We start from the raw sequence: 24,432 nt of genomic DNA, 5'->3' as shown, positions 1-24,432 counted from the left end.
GAACACATCGCTACTTGATGTTTGCAGAAGCCTCATCTTTGAAAGTTACAGATAATTTTTTGAAAAGAATGTCTTTTGGAAACCGCAGTTGCCAGATATCAGAACAAGTGGCCGCAAGGGAGACTTCCAGATTCACGTTGACAATGCGTGGAGGATAAACACAAGGGAAAATATGCTATATTCGGTCGACGACATTTGCCAAGTAGCTCTACCAGCCAACCCCTGGGTTTCTAAAGTTATAACACTCTCTCGCTTGGTTCACTAAGGAAATATTGAGAACAACATGCTTCATTTAGACAAACCATCTCTAAGAAATATTTATAATATGATTATTTTACGTATGGGTTAATTAGTTTTATGTTCCTTCAACTTCCAATTTCTGAGCTGCACAAAAGTATTTACACCTCTGTAAACATTAGTTTGCGTGAAAAATGGTACATAACTTTTCGATTCCTTTCAGCAAAATATGTACTTCGTTAGATCTTCTGCACATTATGCCAATTCACTATATATATATATATATATATATATATATATATATATATATATATATATATATATATATATATATACTAGTTTCGGTCTTAGACCATCAGCTTATATAAGGTTACGAACAGTTCAAGTAAATATATCTCTCATGTCATTATTTGACACTGGATACATCTCAGGTGTTGTAGTATGTAATAAATTCCACACTGTTAAGTTCCACACAGGAAATTTTTGGGTGCACTCAATAGCGACGCCGGTTAACACGGCAGCGTATACGCTAATGACTTCTCATCAACAGGGCACAGTATACACTAATGACTACTCGTTAGTGTATACACTGTGTGGTATCGATAGGTACGACGCCACAGCGTAGGTGCCTGTTCTAAGGTTGGCACTACGAGAGCGGAAGATCTTCGCCGACGACAGCGCCCTCTAGCCGACGCTGTGCAGCTCCACGAGCGCCGCTCCATTTTCGCCCAGTTCATCAAGAGCAGACGGCCGGGACACTTTGCTTCAGCTTCGTTTGGAATAGTGACCTCGCACTACTTACGACGGGTCTAAGGCTTCGCACCTACGTGCTCATCTGTACAAAGTTATGTGTGCCTCTGTTTATATTCATTCACCAATAAAAACCTCTTTAACTTTACTTGCAGTACCGACGTGTTTTACCTCACCTGCTCCTACTCGCTTCCTTCATTCGGCCAACCTTTAAGTTTTCAGGAGCAGACCCACGCGCCGCCTTCCAGGCGGGATACAAAACACAGATTGATGTGACTATTGAGTGCATCAGTAAATGTCCTGCGTGGAAATTACTAGAGCGGAATTTACTGCGTATTATAACACCTGAGACGTACTCGCTGTCAAATAACGACATAAAAGATGTACCAGGTGATCAAAAATTCAGTATAAATTTGAAAATTGAATAAACCACGGAATAATGTAGACAGAGAGGTAAAAATTGACACACATGCTTGAAATGACATGAGGTTTTATTAGAACCACCCCATATTGCTAGACGCGTGAAAGATATCTTGCGCGCGTCGTTTGGTGACGATCGTGTGCTCAGCTGCCACTTTCGTCATGCTTGGCCTCCCAGGTCCCCAGACCCCAGTCCGTGCGATTATTGGCTTTGGGGTTAGCTGACGTTGCAAGTGTATCGTGATCGACCGACATATTTAGGAATGCTGAAAGACAACATCCGACGCCAATGCCTCACCATAACTCCGGACATGCTTTACAGTGCTGTTCACAACATTATTCCTCGACTACAGCTATTGTTGAGGAATGATGCTGGACATATTGAGCATTTCCTGTAAAGAACATCATCTTTGCTTTGTCTTAATTTGTTATGCTAATTATTGCTATTCTGATTAGATGAAGCGCCATCTGTCGGACATTTTTGAACTTTTGCATTTTTTTGTTTGTAATAAAACCCCATGTCATTCGAAGTCTGTGTGTCAATTTGTACCTCTCTATCTACATTATTCCGTGATTTATTCAGTTTTCAAATTTATACTGACTTTTTGATCACCCGGTATGTACTTGAACTGTTTTTAACTTTATCTAAGTTGATGAAGGTCTAAGACAAAAATCGGTATTAAGGTTTTGGATAAGACAGGCGATGGTCAAATGTGGATTCCATGAAATACTTAATGGTTGTTAACAGTCATCTAACTAAAATGTCTAAAACTCCAGAACGTCTGCAAGTAACTTATTACACATATGTTTTACTAGCTGAAAACAAAATCCGACGAGAAAAAGACAGCCATGGCACTCGTATGGATAGAGTCAAGAAGTGTAGAGGATGCCATGTTGAAACAATAGAAAGCGACACAACGCTATGATCGAGTCTTCGGCAGCAGAGCCGCTGCCGACAGCCCTGATGTCTTGTTGACCTTTTAAGTCCAATTTTAGTCGAATGAAATGCGAAAACCCGTTAGAACCTTCTGGAAGAACTAAACGTCCAGGGAATTCTTTTCCCACGCCTTTTCGTCCCAGGAAGTAGGGATTAATAGATAACTGGACAACGCCAGTTGATCAGTTAGTGTAACATAAAGGGAGTGGATGGGCGATGTTACTGTTACACAATCCAGCTTCCGCCACTGGCGCAGTAAGTCAGTACGCAGATTACAGGTACAGATAAGGGAAAGATGTTGAGGTAGGCAGAGAGAGGGCCCCGCTGGGGAGCAGACACGCCGCAGCCGGTGAGACGGCCGCTCAGTGCGCCAGCGAGATCTTGCCGTGGTCCTGCTTGATCATGTCGGCGGCCTTCTCGGCGATCATGATGGCGACCGTGTTGGTGTGGCACGAGGGCAGCACCGGCGCGATGGCGGCGTCCACGACCCGCAGCCCGCGCACGCCGTGAACCCGGAGGCGGGCGTCCACCACGGCGTCCGGGTCGGAGCGCGGGCCCATCTTGCACGTCCCCACCTGTGCAACAGCGACAACGGCGAACGGTCACTCTGGGGAGGCAACACCTGCACAACACGCATCTCGGCTGCATGGAAATAACAGTGCACAGAGGTGGTTCAGTTCCTCCGGCAGGAAAGCTCCGATGGACATTACTGGCCACTAAAATTGCGACACCATTACGACGGTATGCAATAAATGGCAAATTAGCATGTAGTTTAGACACGAATGCAAAATGTTATCACTTCAGTACAACCGCAAAAATTGCAATATCGCTAAAATACACTACTGGACGTTAAAATTCCTACACCAAGTAGAAATGCAGATCAAGATTTTAAACATGGCTGCAGCAGCAACTGTTAAAATTCTTCACAATAAAGGATGGCAGCATCAATAAAAAAATTCTATCCTGCAACTGTTTTTGGCTGCCATCCTTTATTGTGAAGAAATGCAGATGATAAACGGGTATTCATTGGACAAACTTATTATACTAGGACATGTGATTACATTTTCACGAAAATTGGCTGCATACATTCTGAGAAATCAGTCCCCCCAACGACCACCTCTGGCCGTAATAACGGCCTTGATACGCCTGGGCATTGAGTCAAACAGAGCTTAGATGGCGTGTACAAGTACAGCTGCCCATGCAGCTTCGACACGATAACACAGTTCATCAAGAGTAGTGACTGGCGTATTGTGACGATCCAGTTGCTCCGCCTCCATTGACCAGACGTTTTCAATTGGTGAGAGACCTGGAGAATGTGGTGGCCAGGGGAGCAGTCGAACATTTTCTGTATCCAGAAAGGCCCGTACAGGACCTGCAACATACGGTCGTGCATTATACTGCTGAAATGTACGGTTTCGCAGGGATCGAATGAAGGGTAGAGCCACGGGTCGTAACACATCTGAAATGTCAGTCCACTGCTTAAAGTGCCGTCAATGCGAACAAGAGGTGACCAAGTCGTGTGACCGATGGCACCCCATACAATCACGCCGGGTGACACGCCAGTATGGCGATGACGAATACACGCTTCCTATGTGCGTTCACCACAATGTCGCCAAACACGGATGCGACCATCATGATGCTGTAAACAGAACGTGCATTGATCCGAAAAAATGACGTTTTGCCATTCGTGCAGTCAGGTTCGTCGTTGAGTACACCATCGCAGGCGCTCCTGTCTGTGATGCAGCGTCAAGGGTAACCGCAGCCGTGGTCTCCGAGCTGATACTCCATGCTGTTGCAAACGTCGTCGAACTGTTCGTGCAGATGGATATTGTCTTGCAAACGTCCCCATCTGTTGACTCAGGGATCGACATGTGGCTGCACGATCCGTTACAGCCATGCGTATAAGATGCTTGTCATCTCGACTGCTGGTGATACGAGGCCGTTGGGATCCAGCACGGCGTTCCGTATTACCATCCTGAACCCACCGATTCCATATTCTGCTAACAGTCATTGGATCTCGAACAGCGCGAGCAGCAATGTCACGATATGATAAACCGCAATCGCGATAGGCTACAATCCGACCTTTATCAAAGTCGGACACGTGATGGTACGCATTTCTCCTCCTTACACGAGGCATCACAACAACGTTTCACCAGGCAACGCCAATCAGCTGCTGTTTGTGTATGAGAAATCGGTTGGAAACTTTCCTCATGTGAGCACATTGTAGGTGTCACCACCGGCGCCAGCCTTGTGTGAATGCTCTGAAAAGCTGATCATTTGCATATCACAGCACCTTCTTCCTGTCGGTTAAATTTCGCGTCTGTAGCACGTCATCTCCGTGGTGTAGCAATTTTAATGGCCAGTGTGTATGTTATATGTGTACTAAATTTCAGACCTTGTATACCACCATCTACAAATTGAATTACGTATTATTCGTACTGTACTATGTACGCACAATAATGAAAATTTCGTTATTTGATACCCTTCCTGGTGTTGCAATTTTAACGACCAGTCATGTAATACCTCACACTAGGACTACGCACGTGGAGGAGGCGAGAGATGACCGCAAAGGTATTCTTACGGTAGCCTTAAAAAGGCCGAGAGCAGTGTCAGGAAGACAGTCTGCAGACGCACTGCCGGTGCCACATGCAACTAGGGTGGGACACGCGCGCCATTCAACGCTCTGCCGTCTGTGATAAGGCCGTCGGCGCTGCATACCGCCCCCGGGGACCTGCCCTGTCTCTACAGTCACGTGCTTCACATCCCCACTAACCGGCGGGTCCTGGGCTGCGACCAATGCTAGGATCATGAGATTTATTCTGTTTTTCTTTCCGGCCGGAGCTATAACCAGCATTCGATGAGGACTTCTTAAATATTCATAGTATGAAAACTTTGTTATACTTGTGACTTTGTTGATAATAATAAATCCTTTTATCGTTACTCGCTGCAGTTCCATTTGTGGAGACACAATTCACAAAACCTATAATTTCTTCTCAAACATCAGACAGAGTTTATGTCGCCTCAACCCTCAAGTGCCCCTACCCACTTTACGATATGCTACTGTTCGTATATAGGGTGGTCCATTGATCGTGACCGGGCGAAATATCTCATGAAATAAGCGTCAAACGAAAAAGCTGTAAGTAGGCTGTTTAGGTTTTTTTATTGGTAACGCCACCTCTGTATGAAAATCACTGGCTGTGCTGTGTGCAGTCTGTGGCTGCTTTGCATTGTTGTAATACTCGCCATTGTAGTGCTAGGCAGCTGGATGTGGAAATTTGTCATGAACTGCTATATTTATATATGATGATATCAAGGTAAATACATTGTTTGTTCTCTATTAAAATCTTTCATTTGCTAACTATCCCTATCAGTAGTTAGTGCCTTCAGTAGTTTGAATCTTTTATTTAGCTGGCAGTAGTGGCGCTCTCTGTATTGCAGTAGCTTGAGTAGCGAAGATTTTTGTGAGGTAAGTGATTTGTGAAAGGTATAGGTTAATGTTAGTCAGGGCCATTCTTTTGTAGGGATTTTTGAAAGTCAGATTGCGTTGCGCTAAAAAAAAAAATATTGTGTATCAGTTTAAGGACAGTCGTGTATAATTGTTCAAAGGGGAAGTTTCACATGTCGACCCTTAGCCGAGGATACCTCACTGGAATCTTCTGATTTTTTTTTCTTGTAGTTTGTGTAATTAGTGTAGATTTTGTTTATTGCTAGTGCGTAATTGTAGAGAAAATCTCCTTTGTAGTAGCAGTCTTTCATTGTTGTACAGTAAAACAGTTGTGGCATGCATGTAGATTTGCACCAAGTATTTCGCAGCTGCAATTAACTAGATATTATTGTCAGTGCTATGTTAATGTGTTCCCCTATTTTTGCTCTTCAAATTGTGTTCTTCTGTGTTGTCGTGTGAAATACTGTGACAATAATGGCGTGTGAAAAACGTAACACTAGGCTCCAAAGTAAACTGAGAAATAATAGTGACGACGAGCGTAGCTTATCAGCACCACTGTGTAGTGAATTAACAGATGTTCAAAGTAGTAATTTGGTAATTGTGAATAGGGAAATGGAGCGGGCTGCAAACAATGGTGTAGACAGTGAAACAGGTAGTGAACAGGGAAGCATTATCGATCGATCGGTCGGCAACAGCTCGGCTCAGGAATCCGAAATGACAGGACACAATTTTACAAATACTGTAGATTCAGGTTTTGCATCCTCACCGTTTTCTCAAATAAGTCAAGACACATTTTCAGCTTGTCAAAATGTGAATGTTGCCGGTGCAAATTCACTGCCGCAAAGCACTGAGGAACATGTTTCAGACACCAGTGCATTGTTATTACAATTAATGCAACAAATGGGACAAAAGCTTGAAAAGTTAGACACAATGGAACAAAATCTTCAAAAGTTAGACACAATGGAACAACACCAGAGACAAACACAGCAACAGTTAGACGCAATGGGACAAAATCTTCAAAAGTTAGACACCACACTTGAACAAACACGTGAAGATTTAACTAGTGAGATACATAACATTGAATCGAAATGTCAAAAAGTATGTAATGACGTAAAAACACAAATTTGTGAGCATTTTCAACCCATTTTTTCGCGGCATGAAAATGTATTACAGAATCATGAAGCAGCCATAAAAGAACTGCAAACCATTGTTCATGAAAATCACGACACCTTGCAAGCTAAAATTGACTCAGTTGCATCTACCGATTCGGTTATGCAACTTGCAAAAACTCAGGAAAACTTAAAGGACACAGTAGATACTCTGAAACTTGGTTCAGAAAAACATACAGAGGAAATAATTTCACTATCGGATAAAGTAGCCGAACTTTCAGATCAGTTCACTAACTTATCTACAAAGGTAGATGATGATCTGAATAACACAACATCTGTAGCCTTCACTGACACTGAAGAGTATGTAGAAATTAGAAAATTCAAACAAAATCAAAATCAAATCAATACACAGTACAAAAGAGAAATCCGGGAAGTACAAGATCAGCTGACACAGGTAATTCAAGAATTACGTATTTCAGAGGATACTCGCGCCCCAATACGGGAAGAGGGACACAGAAATACGGAACAGCCACAAAATAATAACACAGGGCATTTCGGAAGTTATGAAAGAAATTGGCAATGTGCACCGAATTTTGATATGGAACGGCCGACACGACCTAACAATGACCGATATGCGACTCGCCGACACGATGATTTTGACTATAAGCTGTTCATTACTACACGTAAATTGAAAACATTTAAGAATTCTGGCAACGACATTCATCCACAAGCATGGCTCCATCAATTCTCTCATTGTTTTCCTCCCAACTGGTCATTGGAGCACAGGTTAGAATTTATGTGTGGCTATTTAGAGAATGAACCAGCTGTAAGAATGCGATCGGTCATTCACGATTGTCACAGTGAAGGAGAATTTTACCATGCCTTCCTCTCAGCATATTGGTCTCAAGCTACACAAGACCGAGTAAAACATGGCATCATAATGATGAAACATTTCGAACAATCTGAATTCTCCAGTCTTGTGAAATATTTTGAAGACATGTTGCACAAGAATCAGTACCTGTCAAACTCATACAGCCCCTCAGAACTCATCCGCATTTGCTTAATCAAATTACCTGAACATTTACGACATATTGTTTTAGCAGGACGTTGCAAAGAAGACATTGAGGCTTTTCAGGGACTCCTACAAGAATTAGAAATTGACACAGACAGTCGCGGGATGCGAAAACAGGAAAACAATCACTACAGGTCACATCCATCACAATTCCGTGACGACAGAAACAATAACTGGCCACGACAAGCCTATTCTTACAATGTAAATCGTGACCAAAACAGACACCACCCGTATGACAACCACTGGCAGAGTAATAGTTACAGAGAAAGATCGCATTTCCGTAGTAATGAATATGACAGAGATTACCATAGAAACAGACAATATGGGAACAAAAACGATTATTATCAAGGGAGACAGAATAACTCCAGACGCAACGGTTCAGCGCGCAGTTACGATTCAGGGAGAAATTCTCCACCACTTAACCGACAAGAAAGACTCTATAGGAACTACCGACATGACGACAGACGATGTGATCGTAACGACAGACCTGAACTGCATCAGAACTGGCGGGATTTAAACAGGGCAGGGCCCTCTCGTCACGGTGAATTTGTAGAAGCTAGGTCTCCTAATCCCAATAACGACGCGCGCCAACAAAGGGACAGACAATGACTCGCACCGCAGGCAGCCGCTTGCGCCGGCTGGCTCAGAGAAAAATGACATAGACGCTAACCTTAAGAAAAATTCCAGTATTGTTTAACGACGTATACCGCACGATAATTGCGTTGAAGTTGAAACTTTGGGTACTAGGAAGAGTAAAGGTTTACACCACATTTCACATGTAAAACCATTTATTGAAAGATAATCTGCTTTTTAACTTTGTCTTTGCCATAAAACTTTTCACTTCACATTTTTAGTATGCTTTGGCAGACTTAAGAAACTGTTAACATGCAACAATGTTTGAAGTTAAATATCCAGTCTAGAACCTAGGGAACATTTTTAAACAGAAATTACGAATGCATTGTTATAGTGAACAGACGACACAGTGTTGTATTTGTACATTCTTGCTTGTTAGTTGCACGATTACGTAACGACTATAAGGCTCACATACTTAGAACATATACTGGCACTGCTAATGAGATTTTCATGCAACATTTTGGTTTACTTGAAAATACATTCTGGGTTTAAAGTACTTTCTGTGAGATACCAGACGACACAGTGGTTAGTTTATGTGACAGCTACACGATTTTATCACGACGCTACTAATGAGTGACAATTTACAGTGTTGCTTTTGCGGTGTATCTGTTTTATATCTGCACAGTTTTCTGTTTTATTCTGCAAAGTAAAACATGTTTTAGTAGTAACTTTTGTGGTATAGCTACAATGAGATTGCCTTTTCCATAGCACAACAATACGTTACAGCACAGTACTTTCTTCATCATGGCAATAAGCGTAATAACTAAGATATCTATACACAAAGCATTTCACTTTTGTTTATCATGAGGTAAGTACATTGACTTCTGCAGAACTTAGCTTTCGGAGGACGATAACTACGACACTTCCACAGAGATTATGTTGCAACAAGACGCACATTTAGCGCTACAGGACACGTATTTGAGTGATTGATTTTGTACTTAAAATATTTATTTTTAAAGATATTTGGAGTACAATGATACAAAGGTTTTCCGTGATACATTTCATTCCATTGCTGTAATCTGTAACACCTGAGGGCATAATTACATTAATCCTCAGGGGGGTACACGCTTACTTTGTATACCATGTGTGTGGCAACCACAAGGAACCCTAGCTAATATGGTATTTGCTTATACAACTTTACACATCGGTACCATATTTCTCTAACACACAAATTACACAGCTATCTGATCATGTAACTGAGAGATAAACTTTTTTTATTACATCAGTTACAGATGTTTACGCAATTACACAGTTGGATAACTTCACACTTATGAAATTGTATTTTGTCTGTACTTTGTGAAATGCTCATATTTTTTCGGAACCATTGTGATACTATGAGAGCTTTGAATGATATATTTGGTAAGGGAGCATGATTTTAAAGTACGTTTGAGGCAGATGACACTTTTGACATGAGGAGAGAATTTTTTTAATTATTGGAGGAAGCTACGACGATTTTGAGATTTAACTGAGGTGTTATGATGTTATTTTTACGACGACGATGTGTATTATGCTGCTGAGGTATGTTTATGATTAATAGGCTGAGGCTATATCAGTTATTTGATTATGCTTCATATTTATAATGACGAAATATTGACGAGTGTCGATGGATACGTATATGTGTAATAAGGTAAGGAGTAATGAATAGTGGGTAGGGACTCTTGACTTGTGAAACATGATGTTGGAAACCAAGAAATGTACTTTAAGAGTTCTGAAATGTGTGTAAATGCGCGAATGTATCACAATGCCGACGAAAACTATTGAACACTGTTATATTCAATAGCATTTTGTTTCTACAGATTTGTAACGCAAATTCTTGACCTGTGAAATATTTTTATATGAGACTGACACTGTAGCGGAAACTGCTGTCCTAAATATTTCCGTAAGAAAGTTAAGTGACCACCTGCACATAATGCGTCGTGGGCACCCAGCCGTGCGACAAACGCCTGGAGAACAAGCCATTAGTGCCTTTCAGAGACAGAGGTGGAAACAAAAAAAAGGGACCATTAACCTCGCTATTGACATTCCTTTGTAGAAAGCATCGCAAATATTACACGCTCATTACCTGAAAACATATGATTACTCGTACTTTGTGCTAATTACTGCAATGCTTATGAATTGATGGGAAATATTCGTACATCTGCACACCTGATTATGAAAAGTGTCTTTCTATGAGAGTTGAGAGCTACTGACTTATGAAATGTCACATGACTATTGAATTATATTTTTATGTTTTGCTTTTCGTAGTTTCTTATTTCACTTGATATCTGGTTTCCAGCTGTGTTGCAGCATTGCTTTTATAAAATAAAATGCATTTGCTAATATGAACACTTTCTGTCAACAGATCTATTAAATAATAATTTTGTAATCCACATTCTTTAAAAAAGGAGCACTTGGAAAGGAAGGAACAATAAGAAGGGACTAGTAACAGTAACTGTACACATAATTTTCTTTTCAAGTACATGGTAATATTTTTTTTACAATAAGTTGTTGTGGTGCACCACTTTAATTACTTAGACATTAAGATGTGATTATACATTTCCCTTATCTGCATTGTTATCTTTAGTGTACTATTTTTTCTGCTTGAGCTATGTCATGTTTAGATATAAGCTGCTGTTTGCCAGGCATAGTGCTACTGAACTTTAATTTGTGTTACTCTGCTAAGCCAGATTTATTTTTTTGTTTGCTGCGCATTGCCTTATATTAGTTGTAATGTTGAATTGCTTGGTAATTTAGATTTACTGTAGCTTGCTTTGCGATTTTCCATTTTTTTCATTGCTGTTTATATTAATTGTTTTATGTGCTGCTGCATTGCCTCGTCCCTTAGTTTAGCATCTGAGCTCAGTAGATTTAAGTTAGCTTAAGAGGAGGTAGACTATATAAGAAACTGACTATGGAGAATAGGTAAAGAATGCATTGAGAAGTTATACAAAAAAAAGTACAGAAAACAGGTTTAGGTAGAATTTTCTTGGAAATAAATGTTGAGGTGAGAAATGTGTGAACATATAAATACAGAAAGCATGCTTAGATAGAATTTTTTTGGTGGAAACAAAGGATGAAATAAGAGGAAAGATATATGAAGTCTTGGGTTGGACTGCAGTACCAAATGTTACACTGAAAACGAACCCTGTCCTTTCCTATTGGTGTTATCCCACTATGTGTTTGTGTACACTTGAGTATTTGTTTTCTTCCTGTCTCTGTGTAGTTTCATAGAATTTTTTCTTCTTTTAATATTAAGCTACATTCACTATGATGAGGAATACTGTTATCCTCGAATATAATTGGCATTAATAATATGTTATTTACTTTGTAAAGATGTTAGACATTATTAATTCTGTTCTGTCTAATGCTCATGTGTGAAGTTGATGTTTCAAAAGTTATTGTGATCTTTTATGTATGTACTCATGTCATAATTCTTGTAACACTGATGTATATGTTTATTTCTATTCTTTTGTAAAGCCTGTACTACAAATGTTATCTGTATTATTATGTTCTTTAATGATGTACTTTGTACCTTTGTAATTGTATTTTCATGTTGTAAATTTATAACATTGTAATTGACACCAGTTCATCTTATTATTAACTTGTAAGTTACATTTCACTGCACACGTTTCTGTTGGTCATAGTATATGGACAATATGTGAGAAGTAGGGACTGTTAGTGTTTGCACGTGTGTTAATAATTCAGCAAGGGACTGGATAACAGCATTGCTGGATCTAAGGACAATTCCAGAAACTTTGTGAGTGCACAAGTGGTGGTTTATGGACTTGCTATATTGTCCGCAAGACTCTTCGATGGTGATTGTGCACCTGCACAGTCGCAACAGATGGCTGCTGGCGTCTCTACAAGGACTACAGTGGGTCTGCATCTTTGATGGCCCACCAATTGCTACAAGGACTGAAGTGGGTCTGCACCTCTGGTGGCCCACCAATACCATACTCTCTACCAGGACTACAGTGGGTCTGCTCTGTGATGACCTACCTACCAATCTTCTTCAAACTGTCGAATGACTCTGCTGTGGGTTTGCTCTGTTGTGGCACATTACCTGTATGCATGTCAAGAGTCAGCACTGTCTTTCCGTTGGAAGGACAACACTACTTCTTCAAGACTGCATGGAAATCCACTACTTCCGTGTGCATTTTCTTCTACTGCTCAGACTTTGAGAAAAACACTGCAATTTTACTGTGACGAATGATGAGGACTGTCTTCATGGACTGTGAGAAAATTTTAGCTTTTGACCAACATTGTATCAATAAGTGTGTGCCTTTGATTTCTTTGTTATTGTAATTGTGAAAAAAAATTTTAACAAATATGTATTGGCCAGTGCCCAAAAAAATTTGTAAAATTTTTTGTGGGGAGCATAGGGGCTATGTAAGTAGGCTGTTTAGGTTTTTTTATTGGTAACGCCACCTCTGTATGAAAATCACTGGCTGTGCTGTGTGCAGTCTGTGGCTGCTTTGCATTGTTGTAATACTCGCCATTGTAGTGTTAGGCAGCTGGCTGTGAACAGCGCGTAGCGTTGCGCAGTTGGAGGTGAGCCGCCAGCAGTGGTGGATGTGGGGAGAGAGATGGCAGAGTTTTGAAATTTGTCATGAACTGCTATATTTATATATGATGATATCAAGGTAAATACATGGTTTGTTCTCTATTAAAATCTTTCATTTGCTAACTATCCCTATCAGTAGTTAGTGCCTTCAGTAGTTTGAATCTTTTATTTAGCTGGCAGTAGTGGCGCTCGCTGTATTGCAGTAGCTTGAGTAGCGAAGATTTTTGTGAGGTAAGTGATTTGTGAAAGGTATAGGTTAATGTTAGTCAGGGCCATTCTTTTGTAGGGATTTTTGAAAGTCAGATTGCGTTGCGCTAAAAAAAAAAAAAATTGTGTATCAGTTTAAGGACAGTCGTGTATAATTGTTCAAAGGGGAAGTTTCAAAGCTACAACGAACGAAACTCGTCTAGCTTGAAGGCAAGAACCAGATGGCGCTATGGTTGGGCCGCTAAATGGCGCTGCCACAGGTCAAACGGATATCAACTGCGTTTTTTTAAAAAATAGGAACCCCATTCTTTATTACATATTCGTGTAGTATGTAAACAAATATGAAAGTTTTAATTGGACCGCCTTTTTCGCTTTGTGATAGATGACGCTGTAATTTTCACAAACGTATGGCTCACTATTTTAGACGAACAGTTGGTAACAAGTAGGTTTTTTTAAATTAAAATACAGAACGTAGGTACGTATGAAAATTTTATTTCGGTTGTTCCGATGTGATACATGTAGCTTTGTGAACGTATCATTTCTGAGAACGCATGCTGTTACAGCGTGATTACCTGTAAATACCACATTAATGCAATAAATGCTCAAAATGATGTTGGAAGTACATCGCCATTCTGCCATGAAGTGAAACATCTTGTAGTAACATCGGTAGAACATTACGTAGGAAATCAGCATACATTGCACCATTTAGACTGCCATTGATAAAATGGGGCCAATTATCCCTCCTCTCATAATGCCGCACCATACATTAACCCGCCAAGGTCGGTGATGTTCCACTTGTTGCAGCCACCGTGTATTTTCCGTTGCCCAATAGTGCATATTACGCCGGTTTACGTTACCGCTGTTAGTGAATGACGCTTCGTCGCTATATAGTAGGCGTGCAAAAAATCTGTCATCCTCACGTAATATCTCTTGTGCCCAGTGGCAGAACTGTACACGACGTTCAAAGTCGTCGCCATGCAATTCCTGGTGCATAGAAATATGGTACGGATGCAATCGATGTTGATGTAGCATTCTCAACACCGAGGTTTTTGAGATTCCCGATTCTCGCGCAATTTGTCTGCTACTGATGTGCGGATTAGCCGCGACAGCAGCTAAAACACCTATTTGGGCATCATAATTTGTTGCAGGTCGTGATTGACGTTTCACATGTGGCTGAACACTTCCTGTTTCCTTAAATAACGTAACTGTCCGGCGAACGGTCCGGACACTTGGATGATGTCGTCCAGGATACGGAGCAGCATACATAGCACAACCCCGTAGGGCATTTTGATCACAATACCCATACATCAAAACGATATCGCCCTTTTCCGCAATTCGTAAACGGTCCATTTTAACATGGGTAATGTATCACTAAGCAAATACCGTCCGCAGTGGCGGAATGTTACGTGATACCACGTACTTATACGTTTGAGACTATCACAGCGCCATCTATCACAAAACGAAAAAAGTGGTCCAACTAAAACACTCATATTTCTTTACGTGCTACAGGAATATGTAATAATAAGTAGGGGTTCCTATTAAAAAAAAAAAAAACGCAGTTGATATCCGTTTGACCTATGGCAGCGCCATCTAGCGGGCCAAACATAGCGCCATCTGGTTTCCCCCTTCAAGCTAGACGTGTTTCGTTCTTTGTAGTTCTTCCGTTTGAAGCTTATTTCGTGAGATATTTGGCCCGGCCACGATCAATGGACCACCCTGTATAGCGTACTTGTACTGTTTCATAAGAAAGGAAACAAACGAATGTACTTGCGGAGAGGGACATATTTCTCTTTTGGAAAGCGCTCTGAATTACTCGTTTGGGGTCATCATTTGTTAAGGGCATCTTTCGCTGTGTATCAGCCAGGCCCATCCGACGCACCGCTGACCTATTGTTGATCAGGCTTGGGAGGCGTATCACCGTTTGAACCAAGCTACTCCGCTATACTATCGAAACACCAGCGTCGATGAACTACCGCTGGAGGAAGGTAAAGCTAGCAGATGACGAGGAACAAAGAGGAAAATAAAACGAAATATATAGGAAGAGAAAAGGTTGGGCAGCGGTTACAGTGTGACGGAAATACTGCTTTACAGCTGAAGGGAAGGGAGATAATGGGATACGCTGAAGAAGGAAGCTGCACCAATGATAACAGATAAAGTTTTAATCTTCTCTTGAATGCAGCATGGATCTGAATCAGATGTACATTACAGGCAAGTTTTTCTTAGGATCATACGGATGAAATGAATGAGATGGGGAAAGCCTAGATACAGTCAAAGCGCTGAATGTATCAGATCTTGTACTTCATTTATGGAGTGATGGCAGGTATATACGAGGACTAGTATTGGCGACACCTGTAGTTAGGAAAACGATGTTTCAAAATACTTCCCTGCCCCAGAATTCTCCAGAGTGTGCAAGAAAATTGGGCGATCAGAAGAGAAACCTCGTTCCGTGACTGGATGCCTGATTTCTCAACCGTCGCAGATGCTCCTGATTGATACAGACCGAGTTCGTGACACTATGTAATGAAATATCGAATGTCGATTAAATATAATTATACTGGCTCTCATGAGTTAGTATGGAAATCAATCGAACAAGTGGCCATAAGGGTAAATTGGATTTGGGCGTGACCCAGAGAAACACCGTCTTGCAACAATACTTTCACAGTGGTTTGGTTCCCATCTACAGTTGAAAAATCAAACGATCATGTGGCATCGTTGGCCAGGAGACTGTCCGGGGAAGTTCGGCCGCAAAGTGGCAAGTCTAAGTTGGGGTGACGTCACATTGGGCGACTTGCGCCTCGGTGATGATGGCAACACTACAACCAGTCCGCGGGCGAAGAAAATCTCCACCGCGGCCGGGAATCGAACGCGGGTGCGCGGCGTAGGAGGCAAGCACGTTAGCACTCAGCTAAGCAGGCGAACTACCTGCACATCTTGCAGAGGCATACGTAATGAGAAAGAACACTTTCGCATCATGACCAACCACTGTGCTTCATTTAAAAAGGTACAAGACCTTGCAGGAAAGAAAACTGGTTTATATTTTCTGTTGGCCAAAGCAGAAGAAAAGCCTCAGTCAGTAAAGAACGCACCAGGAGAGAATAAAATATAGTGCGGATGTGTTTAATTAGTATACAAAGTGGTAGTAGAAGTTTATTTTGTATGCACGCACATCACGGCCACTGATAATTTCTTACGGCATCGCAAACTGCATGAAGACCTCCATTGCGTCACTGTCGAATCAGAGAAAAGCCTGATGTGTTCCTGAGGTACTGACTGCATGCATTGTTTTCACCAAATGTACGTACAGAGCTCCCTAGGGCACAGAAACGTCCCAAACTCTGTACAATCCCAGCTCCTCCAACAGTTTGGGAAACACTACAGTTGGTTCCAATCTAACATAACATACACATTTGACAGTTAAATATTGCTTGAAATTTCCTGTCAATTTTCTCAGCAGCATTTTGACATGTGATATACCTGTTCAATCAACCGTCAACGTATGATTCTGACTAACTGAAGTTTTCATCGATAGAATCAAAGAGACGTCATGAGACATCCGCACGGAACTGCTAGCGAAAAATAACGAACAAACCGGTAGTTAAGAGAGAAGGAAAAAACTGGTCGGCATGTCTGGCTGCAATGCTTTCCATATTTCACTCCATCAACGGCTCCGTCGCAGTGACTTTCAAAATTGCCTGCAGCTCTTCAAATTGTGCCTACGAAAACAGTAAAATGATATTTCGATTCTGTGTCACATTTTGTTTACAGATAAAGCGTCGTTTACTAATCGATGGCAAATCAGTCTTCGCAGTATGCACTACAGGTCAGTAAAAGAATCCGACCTGCTTGAGAGAATAATCAACGATCTTGTTCTGTCAACGTGTGGTGCGTGCTTTTCAATAATTGCCTCTTTGGTCCCTGTGTTATTGATAGCGCTCTAAGTAGCCACAAGTATTTGCATTTCGTAACGGATATGTTGCTGCAGTTGTTGCAAGACATCCTGTTGGACACAAGCCAGTCCAGGTGATACCAACATGACGTATGCAACCCCATCCTCACTCCTCTGAAATAATTACGGACTATCGTAATAGAACATTTGGAGATAGCTGGATCGGTACATTTGGAGATAGCTGGATCGGTTGTTCTGGAAATACAAAATGACCTGCACACTGACCAAAATTAACGCCCTCTAGACTTTTATCCGTGGGGAAAATCAAAACAATAAGCACACAAGGAAACACTGGCGACTCTCTAAGACATGAATTATTGTGTCACAAGAGCATTTGCTGCAGTAAGTCCTGATGAAACTCAGTTCACAGTATCCCGTTACCATCTGTATAATTTTGAGTCTGTTTCTGTTCTCCTGTATGATCTGCCCATTAACGGCGTCCAACTACTTCCTTGACAGACACCCATAGATACTTTCACATCTGGTGATGTCTGACATCTGAGAACGACGAACGGCGGTGTGTGGACTGTTTTGAAACTTTCTAGCAAAGTAAAATTGTGTGGCAGACCGGGTTTCGAACTCGAATAGTTGCCTTTCGGGGGGGGGGGGGGGGTGCACGCTCTTTTCGATTTTTTTATTTAATTTTAATGTCTCAGTATAAAAAAATAATATCCTTTTCCGCGAAACTACGTAAACCTGGTGCTGCCCACCGCTGCCTACAAAGTTCGAAAAGTGTGTTTAGTATTTAGAGGACGTCGGATGATTTCGTGTTGTTCTAGTAGATAATGCCAATAGCTCAGGCCCAGTATCACGGTCCGCGAGAACACGTAGTGCGATGCGCGTCCTCCAATCCAGCGGATAGCCGACGTTTTCTGTGAGGGGAAAAAGACAGCGTCTGGAAAAAATAAAGCGTCCGTCGTGAACGTGGAGTCGTCGGTGCGTCGGAGGAGGGCCATGTTGCGTTGCGTCAGCCGCCAAACATCCTTTGCCTCACCGCACTGCAGGGAATGTTCGTCGGTGCCCTGCATGCAATATTTAAGGCAGAGCGGGAAATCTACCATGTGAATGTCGTACAATCGTCGGCAGGTGACGGCCTTGCGGTTGATTAATGTATACGAACACGATCTCGCTGCCGTGGCTTGCCCCGGTGCAAGTGATGGCCGTGTGTTGTTTAGAAGGACGCTTCCTGAGGCACTGCAGCCAACTTGTTGCCTGCTAACTCATTGGACCTACACATGGAGTTGTGGTCTGGGGTGCGATTTCATATGACAGCAGGAGAAGTATAGCGGTAACACCACGCACGCTGACTGCAAAATTGTCCGTGGCTCTGGTTATTCGACCTGCTGGGCTGCCGTTCATGAACAGCTTTCTACGGAGTGATTTCCAAAATGGATAACGCTCGCCTACATACCGTTATTGTAACATGCGCAACATAGTCTTCCTAAGTAAGAGCGATTTCAGGTGTGCCGCAGGGGAGTGTCGTAGGACCGTTGCTATTCACAGTATATAAAAATGACCTTGTGGATAACATCGGAATATCACTGAGGCTTTTTGCGGATGATGCTGTAGTATATCGAGAGGTTGTAACAATGGAAAATTGTTCTGAAATGCTGGAGGATCTGCAACGAATTGACGCATGGTGCAGGGAATGGCAATTCAATCTCAATGTAGACAAGTGTAATGTGCTTCGAATACGTAGAAAGAAAGATTCTTTATCATTTAGCTACAATATAGCAGGTCAGCAACTGGAAGCAGTTAATTCCATAAATTATCTGGGAGGAGGCATTTGGAGCGATTTAAAATGGAATGACCCTATAAAATTAATCGTCGGTAAAGCAGATGCCAGACTGAGATTCACTGGAAGAATCCTAAGGAAATGCAGTCCGAAAACAAAGGAAGTAGGTTACAATACACCTGCTCGCCTACTTCTTGAATACTGCTCACTGGTGTGGGACACGTACCAGGTGGGGTTGATAGAAGAGATAGAGAAGATCGAACGGAGAGCAGCGCGCTTCGTTACAGGATCATTTAGCAATCGCGAAAGCGTTACGGAGATGATAGATAAACTCCAGTGGAAGACTCTGCAGGAGAGACGCTCAGTAGCTCGGTACTGGCTTTTGTTTCTTGACTTCGCAAGAACATACCTTCACCGAGGAGTCAAGCAGTATATTGCTCCCTCCTACGTATATCTCGCGAAGAGACCATGAGGATAAAATCAGAGAAATTAGAGCCCACACAGAGGCGCACCGACAATCTTTCTTTCCACGAACAATACGAGACTGGAATAGAAGGGAGAACCGATAGAAGTACTCAAGGTACCCTCCGCCACACACCGTCAGTTGGCTTGCGGAGTATGGATGTAGATGTAGGTAGTGTCGACATGTTGCGTTGGCTTTCTCGATGACCTGATCTGTCTCCAGTCGAGCACATATAGGACGTCATTGGACGACAACTCCAGTGATATCCACAAACAGCATTAACTGCCCCTGTACTGACCGGTCAAGTGCAAAAGGCATGGAACTCCATCCCACAAACCGACATCCGGCACCCTCACAACACAATGCATGAACGTTTGCGTGCTGGCATTCGACATTCTGGAGGTGGATATGAAAATGAAGATATCCTTGTCATCAGTAACTGGGTGGGCGGCAAGTTCTTTTCCAGATACTAATTTGCTTTACCAAAATAATACTTCCTGTTTCTGAACGAGTTGCTTAATTAAATGATATCAGTTTTGCACGTTAGAGAACTGAAGAAAATAGCTCGGAGCCACAAGGTGGACAGCGTTCACGTTTTTAAATCAGCCCGTACGACTTGCGAGATAACATTAAAACTAGTGGAAATTTATTAACAAATATGCCAATATCAACGGACGGAAACCGCTCAGTTGCACGTTTATCTATTATTTAGTATACTTGCCTTGAAAACAAATATTTTCATTTTTAAACAGGTTATGTAATATGTACTGTACACTCAGCAAGCCTCTGGACAGCGCGGGTGGAGGGTACTTGGTACAATCATTAGAGGTTTTCTATCCTATTCCATTTCTGTCTCGAGAGAGAAAGATAAATGACCGTCTTTGTGCTCCTGTATCCGCTATAATGTCTTATTTTGCTCTCGTGGTACCTACCTGAGTTCACGGAATATGCAAACCGGGTGGCCTGACAAGGGATGAGACCAACACTCTCCCGAATATTACCACACATAGGCCAGTCTCGAATACCAGTTGTCTGAATTTACCCAACAGAGTTTTGCAAAGGCAGCGACACCCTTCTTCCAAAGATTTAAGTTCCCCGAGCATCTGTTACACTTCGTTTTGGCTGCACGTTCGTCTGTGTCTGAAACTGAACGATATCTGCTGTCATGCTTGCTTGATAAGGACCGAAAACGTTGAAGCAATAACTCTGTTTTGTCGAAAGTAGACATAATGACAACCGTTGCTATAATACAGAGTAGGGTTTACAATTCAAAACAGCCATCAGCTGCAACTATGGTTTAAAGAAGTTTATTAAAATCAAACCAATAACGGTTTCGGATCTATTACAGATCCACCTTCTGATGGCTCTCACAGAGTTTTTTGCTTTCCTATTGGTGACCTATTTTTATCGCGGTCTCGCATCTCACATAGTATTGTTCATCTAATGAACATGTTAAATATTCTCCAATGAGATCATTATTTTGCAAAATAGCACTCAGCATTTTGTATGTATGTACACTGATCAGCCAGAATACTATGACCACCGACCTATAACGATATAAATCCGTCCAGGCTATGGCAGCGCCATCTGGCGAGGAACGACAGCTAGACAGAAACACACACAGCGCATGTACGAGGCATGTTTTTTAAGTAAACACCGTTTTGAAATTAAAAAAAGACGTGCTAAGGTATCTCAATAATTTTACTTTTACATGCAACCTGTACCTTAAGCTACTCACTGACGCCATTACAGACTGATTCTTCCTTGTTTACGTAGTGTACCGAGTGTTTAAGATGCCTCCGATAATCGTGAGTCCCGCCGACTGTGAAGTACAGGCTGTTATAAGATTTCTTAGTGCTAAAGGCCTAAAAGGGATCGATATTCATTGTGAGATCTGTGCAGTTTACGGAGAAAACATTATGAGTGATGAATGGTAAGAAAGTGGGTGAGAGCATTTAAAAATGGCTCTGAGCACTATGGGACTCAACTGCTGTGGTCATAAGTCCCTTAGAACTTAGAACTACTTAAACCTAACTAACCTAAGGACATCACACACATCCATGCCCAAGGCAGGATTCGAACCTGCGACCGTAGCGGTCGTGCGGTTCCAGACTGTAGCGCCTTTTAACCCCTCGGCCACTCCGGCCGGCTAGAGCATTTAAAGACGGACGCACAAATGTGCATGACGAACAACGGAGTGGGCGTCCTTCGGTCGTTAATATAACTTGGTGCAGGAAGTGGACAATAAGGTGAGAGAAAACAGACACTTTACGATTTCCTCCTTGCGGGATCACTTCCCTAATGTTTCTCGTAGTGATTTGTATGGCATTGTGATCGAGCACTTGAATTACCGAAAATTGTGCACACGTTGGGTACCGAAAATGTTGACGGGTGTGCACAAAACCAAACGTTTAGGCAGTGCATTGACTTTCCTTGAGCGGTACCACAACGACGGTGATGATTTTTTAAGCCAAATTGTTACGGGCGATGAAACATGGGTGGCCTACGTCACACCAGAATCAAAGCAACAGTCCATAGAATGGCGGCATTCAGATTCATCCAGAAAAGTGAAGTTTAAGCAAACAATTTCTGCCCGGAAAATTATGTGCACAGTTTTTTGGGACAGAAAAGGAGTATTGCCTGTGGAATTTCTGCCTCGTATTAAGACAATCAATGCAGCAGCTTACAGTAAGAGCCGGCCGATGTGACCGAGCGGTTCTAGGCGCTTCAGTCTGGAACCGTGCGACCGCTTCGGTTGCAGGTTCGAGTCCTGCCTCGGGCATGGATGTGTGTGATGTCCTTAGGTTAGTTAGGTTTAAGTAGTGCTAAGTTCTAGGGAACTGATGACCTCAGAAGTTAAGTCCCATAGTGCTCAGAGCCATTTGAACCATTTTACTTTAACACATTGCACAATCTGCGCCGTTCAATTCAGAACAAAAGACGCGGCAAGTTGAGCAAAGGGCATCGTTTTGCTGCAAGACAATGCCAGTCCGCATGTGGCGAATCAGACCAAAGATCTCATCACATCTTTTCGATGGGAAACTCTAGATCATCCTCCGTACATCCCCGATCTTGCGCCCAGTGACTACCATCTGTTCCCGCACTTGAAAAAACACCTCGACGGTCAGCGTCTTCAAGACGATGACGAAGTCAAAACAGTGGTGATGCAGTGGTTAACAAGTCAGGCGGCAGACTTCTATGAGGAGGGTATTCAAAAGCTGGTACAACGTTATGACAAGTGCCTCAAAATTGACGGAAATTATGTAGAAAAGTAGATTAAGGTACAAGCTTTCATGTAAAAATAAAATCATTAACATATCTTAGCACGTCTTTTTTTAAAATTTCAAAACGGTACTTACTTTAAAAAACACGCCTCGTAGTATCAGTATAGTGCTGTCCTTGTGTAGAATGGGGAAGGCGCGCAATCTACCTGTGATTGACCGAAGGCAGATTCTTATGGCCCGGAGGCTTGACACGAGCACTTCGGAAACTGAAAGGCTTGTCGGGTGCTCGAGGAGTGCTGTGGTGAGTGTCTTCAATACATGCCGAAGCCAAGGTGAAACCACGTCCGGGCGTCGTGGGTTTGGGCGGTCACCCCTCATTACAGATATCGGACGTCGTAGACTGGGTGGACTGGTAAACTGGGACAGGAGGCGAGCTGTGGCGGAACTAATAACAGACTTTAATGCTGGGCAGAGCACAAGTGTGTCTGGACGCACAGTGAATTGAACACTCCTAATGATGGGCCACCTTAGCCAACGAGCCATGCACATGCCAATGTTAACACCGCGACATTGGCAACTACGACTGCAATGGGCACGTGACCTTAGGGTATGGACGTTGGCGCAGTGGCAGAGTGTTGCATGGTCTGATGAATCCCGATACCTTCTCCACCATGCCGATCAGTGGGCACGAATCCCTCGTCTTCGAGGGGAACGGTTCCTTGAAACCTGTAGTGCGGAAGGGAGACAAGCTGGCGGTGACTTCATTATGCTCTGGGGAACATTCACGTGGGAACCCATGGGCCCAGTGGAGGTCATGCAAGGCACCGTGACGGCCAAGGAGTATCTTACACTGGTTGCAGAGGATGAATACACTACTGGCCATTAAAATTGCTACACCACGAAGATGACGTGCTACAGACGCGAAAATTAACCGACAGGAAAAAGATGCTGTGATATGCAAATGATTAGCTTTTCAGAGCATTCACATAAGGTTGGCGCCGGTGGCGACACCTACGACGTGCTAACATGAGGAAAGTTTCCAACCGATTTCTCACACACAAACAGCAGTTGACCGGCGTTGCCTGGTGAAAAGTTGTTGTGATGCCTCGTGTAAGGAGGAGAAATGCGTACCATCACGTTCCCGACTTTGATAAAAGTCGGATTGTAGCCTATCGTGATTGCGGTTTATCATATCGTGACACTGCTGCTCGCGTTGGTCGAGATCCAATGACTGTTAGCAGAATATCGAATCGGTGGGTTCAGGAGGGTAATACGGAACGCCGTGCTGGATCCCAACGGCCTCGTATCACTAGCAGTCGAGATGACAGGCATCTTATCTGCATGGCTGTAACGGACCGTGCAGCCACGTCTCGATCCCGAGTCAACAGATGGGGACGTTTGTAAGACAACAACCATCTGAACGAACAGTTCGACGACGTTTGCAGCAGCATGGACTATCAGCTCGGAGACCATGGCTGCGGTTACCCTTGACGCTGCATCACAGACAGGAGCGCCTGTGGTGGTGTACTCAACGACGAACGTGGGTGCACGAATGGCAAAACGTCATTTTTTCGGATGAATCCAGGTTCTGATTACAGCATTATGGTGGTCGCATCCGTGTTTGGCGACACCGCTGTGAACGCACCGTTGGAAGCGTGTATTCGTCATCGTCATACTGGCGTATCACCCGGCGTGATGGTATGGGGTGCCA

The 24,432-nt window shown here is 42.7% G+C and overlaps 1 protein-coding gene across 1 annotated transcript in view; it reads right to left on the bottom strand.

Moving 5' to 3' along the window:
• Window positions 1–2,514: 2,514 nt before the first annotated feature.
• LOC126418926 (glucose dehydrogenase [FAD, quinone]-like) overlaps window positions 2,515–24,432 on the bottom strand; it is a 669,636-nt gene continuing 647,718 nt past the window's right edge. The window contains exon 10 of the mRNA XM_050085953.1: window positions 2,515–2,919. Within this exon, the coding sequence (XP_049941910.1) occupies window positions 2,707–2,919 (213 nt within the window). The 3' untranslated portion in view covers window positions 2,515–2,706. The remainder of the gene's footprint in view (window positions 2,920–24,432) is intronic.

Source organism: Schistocerca serialis, chromosome 9 (assembly GCF_023864345.2).
Source record: "Schistocerca serialis cubense isolate TAMUIC-IGC-003099 chromosome 9, iqSchSeri2.2, whole genome shotgun sequence".
NCBI classification, from domain to species: Eukaryota; Metazoa; Arthropoda; class Insecta; order Orthoptera; family Acrididae; genus Schistocerca; species Schistocerca serialis.
Note: the sequence above shows the minus strand (reverse complement) of the source record. Positions and strands in the feature narration are given on the sequence as shown.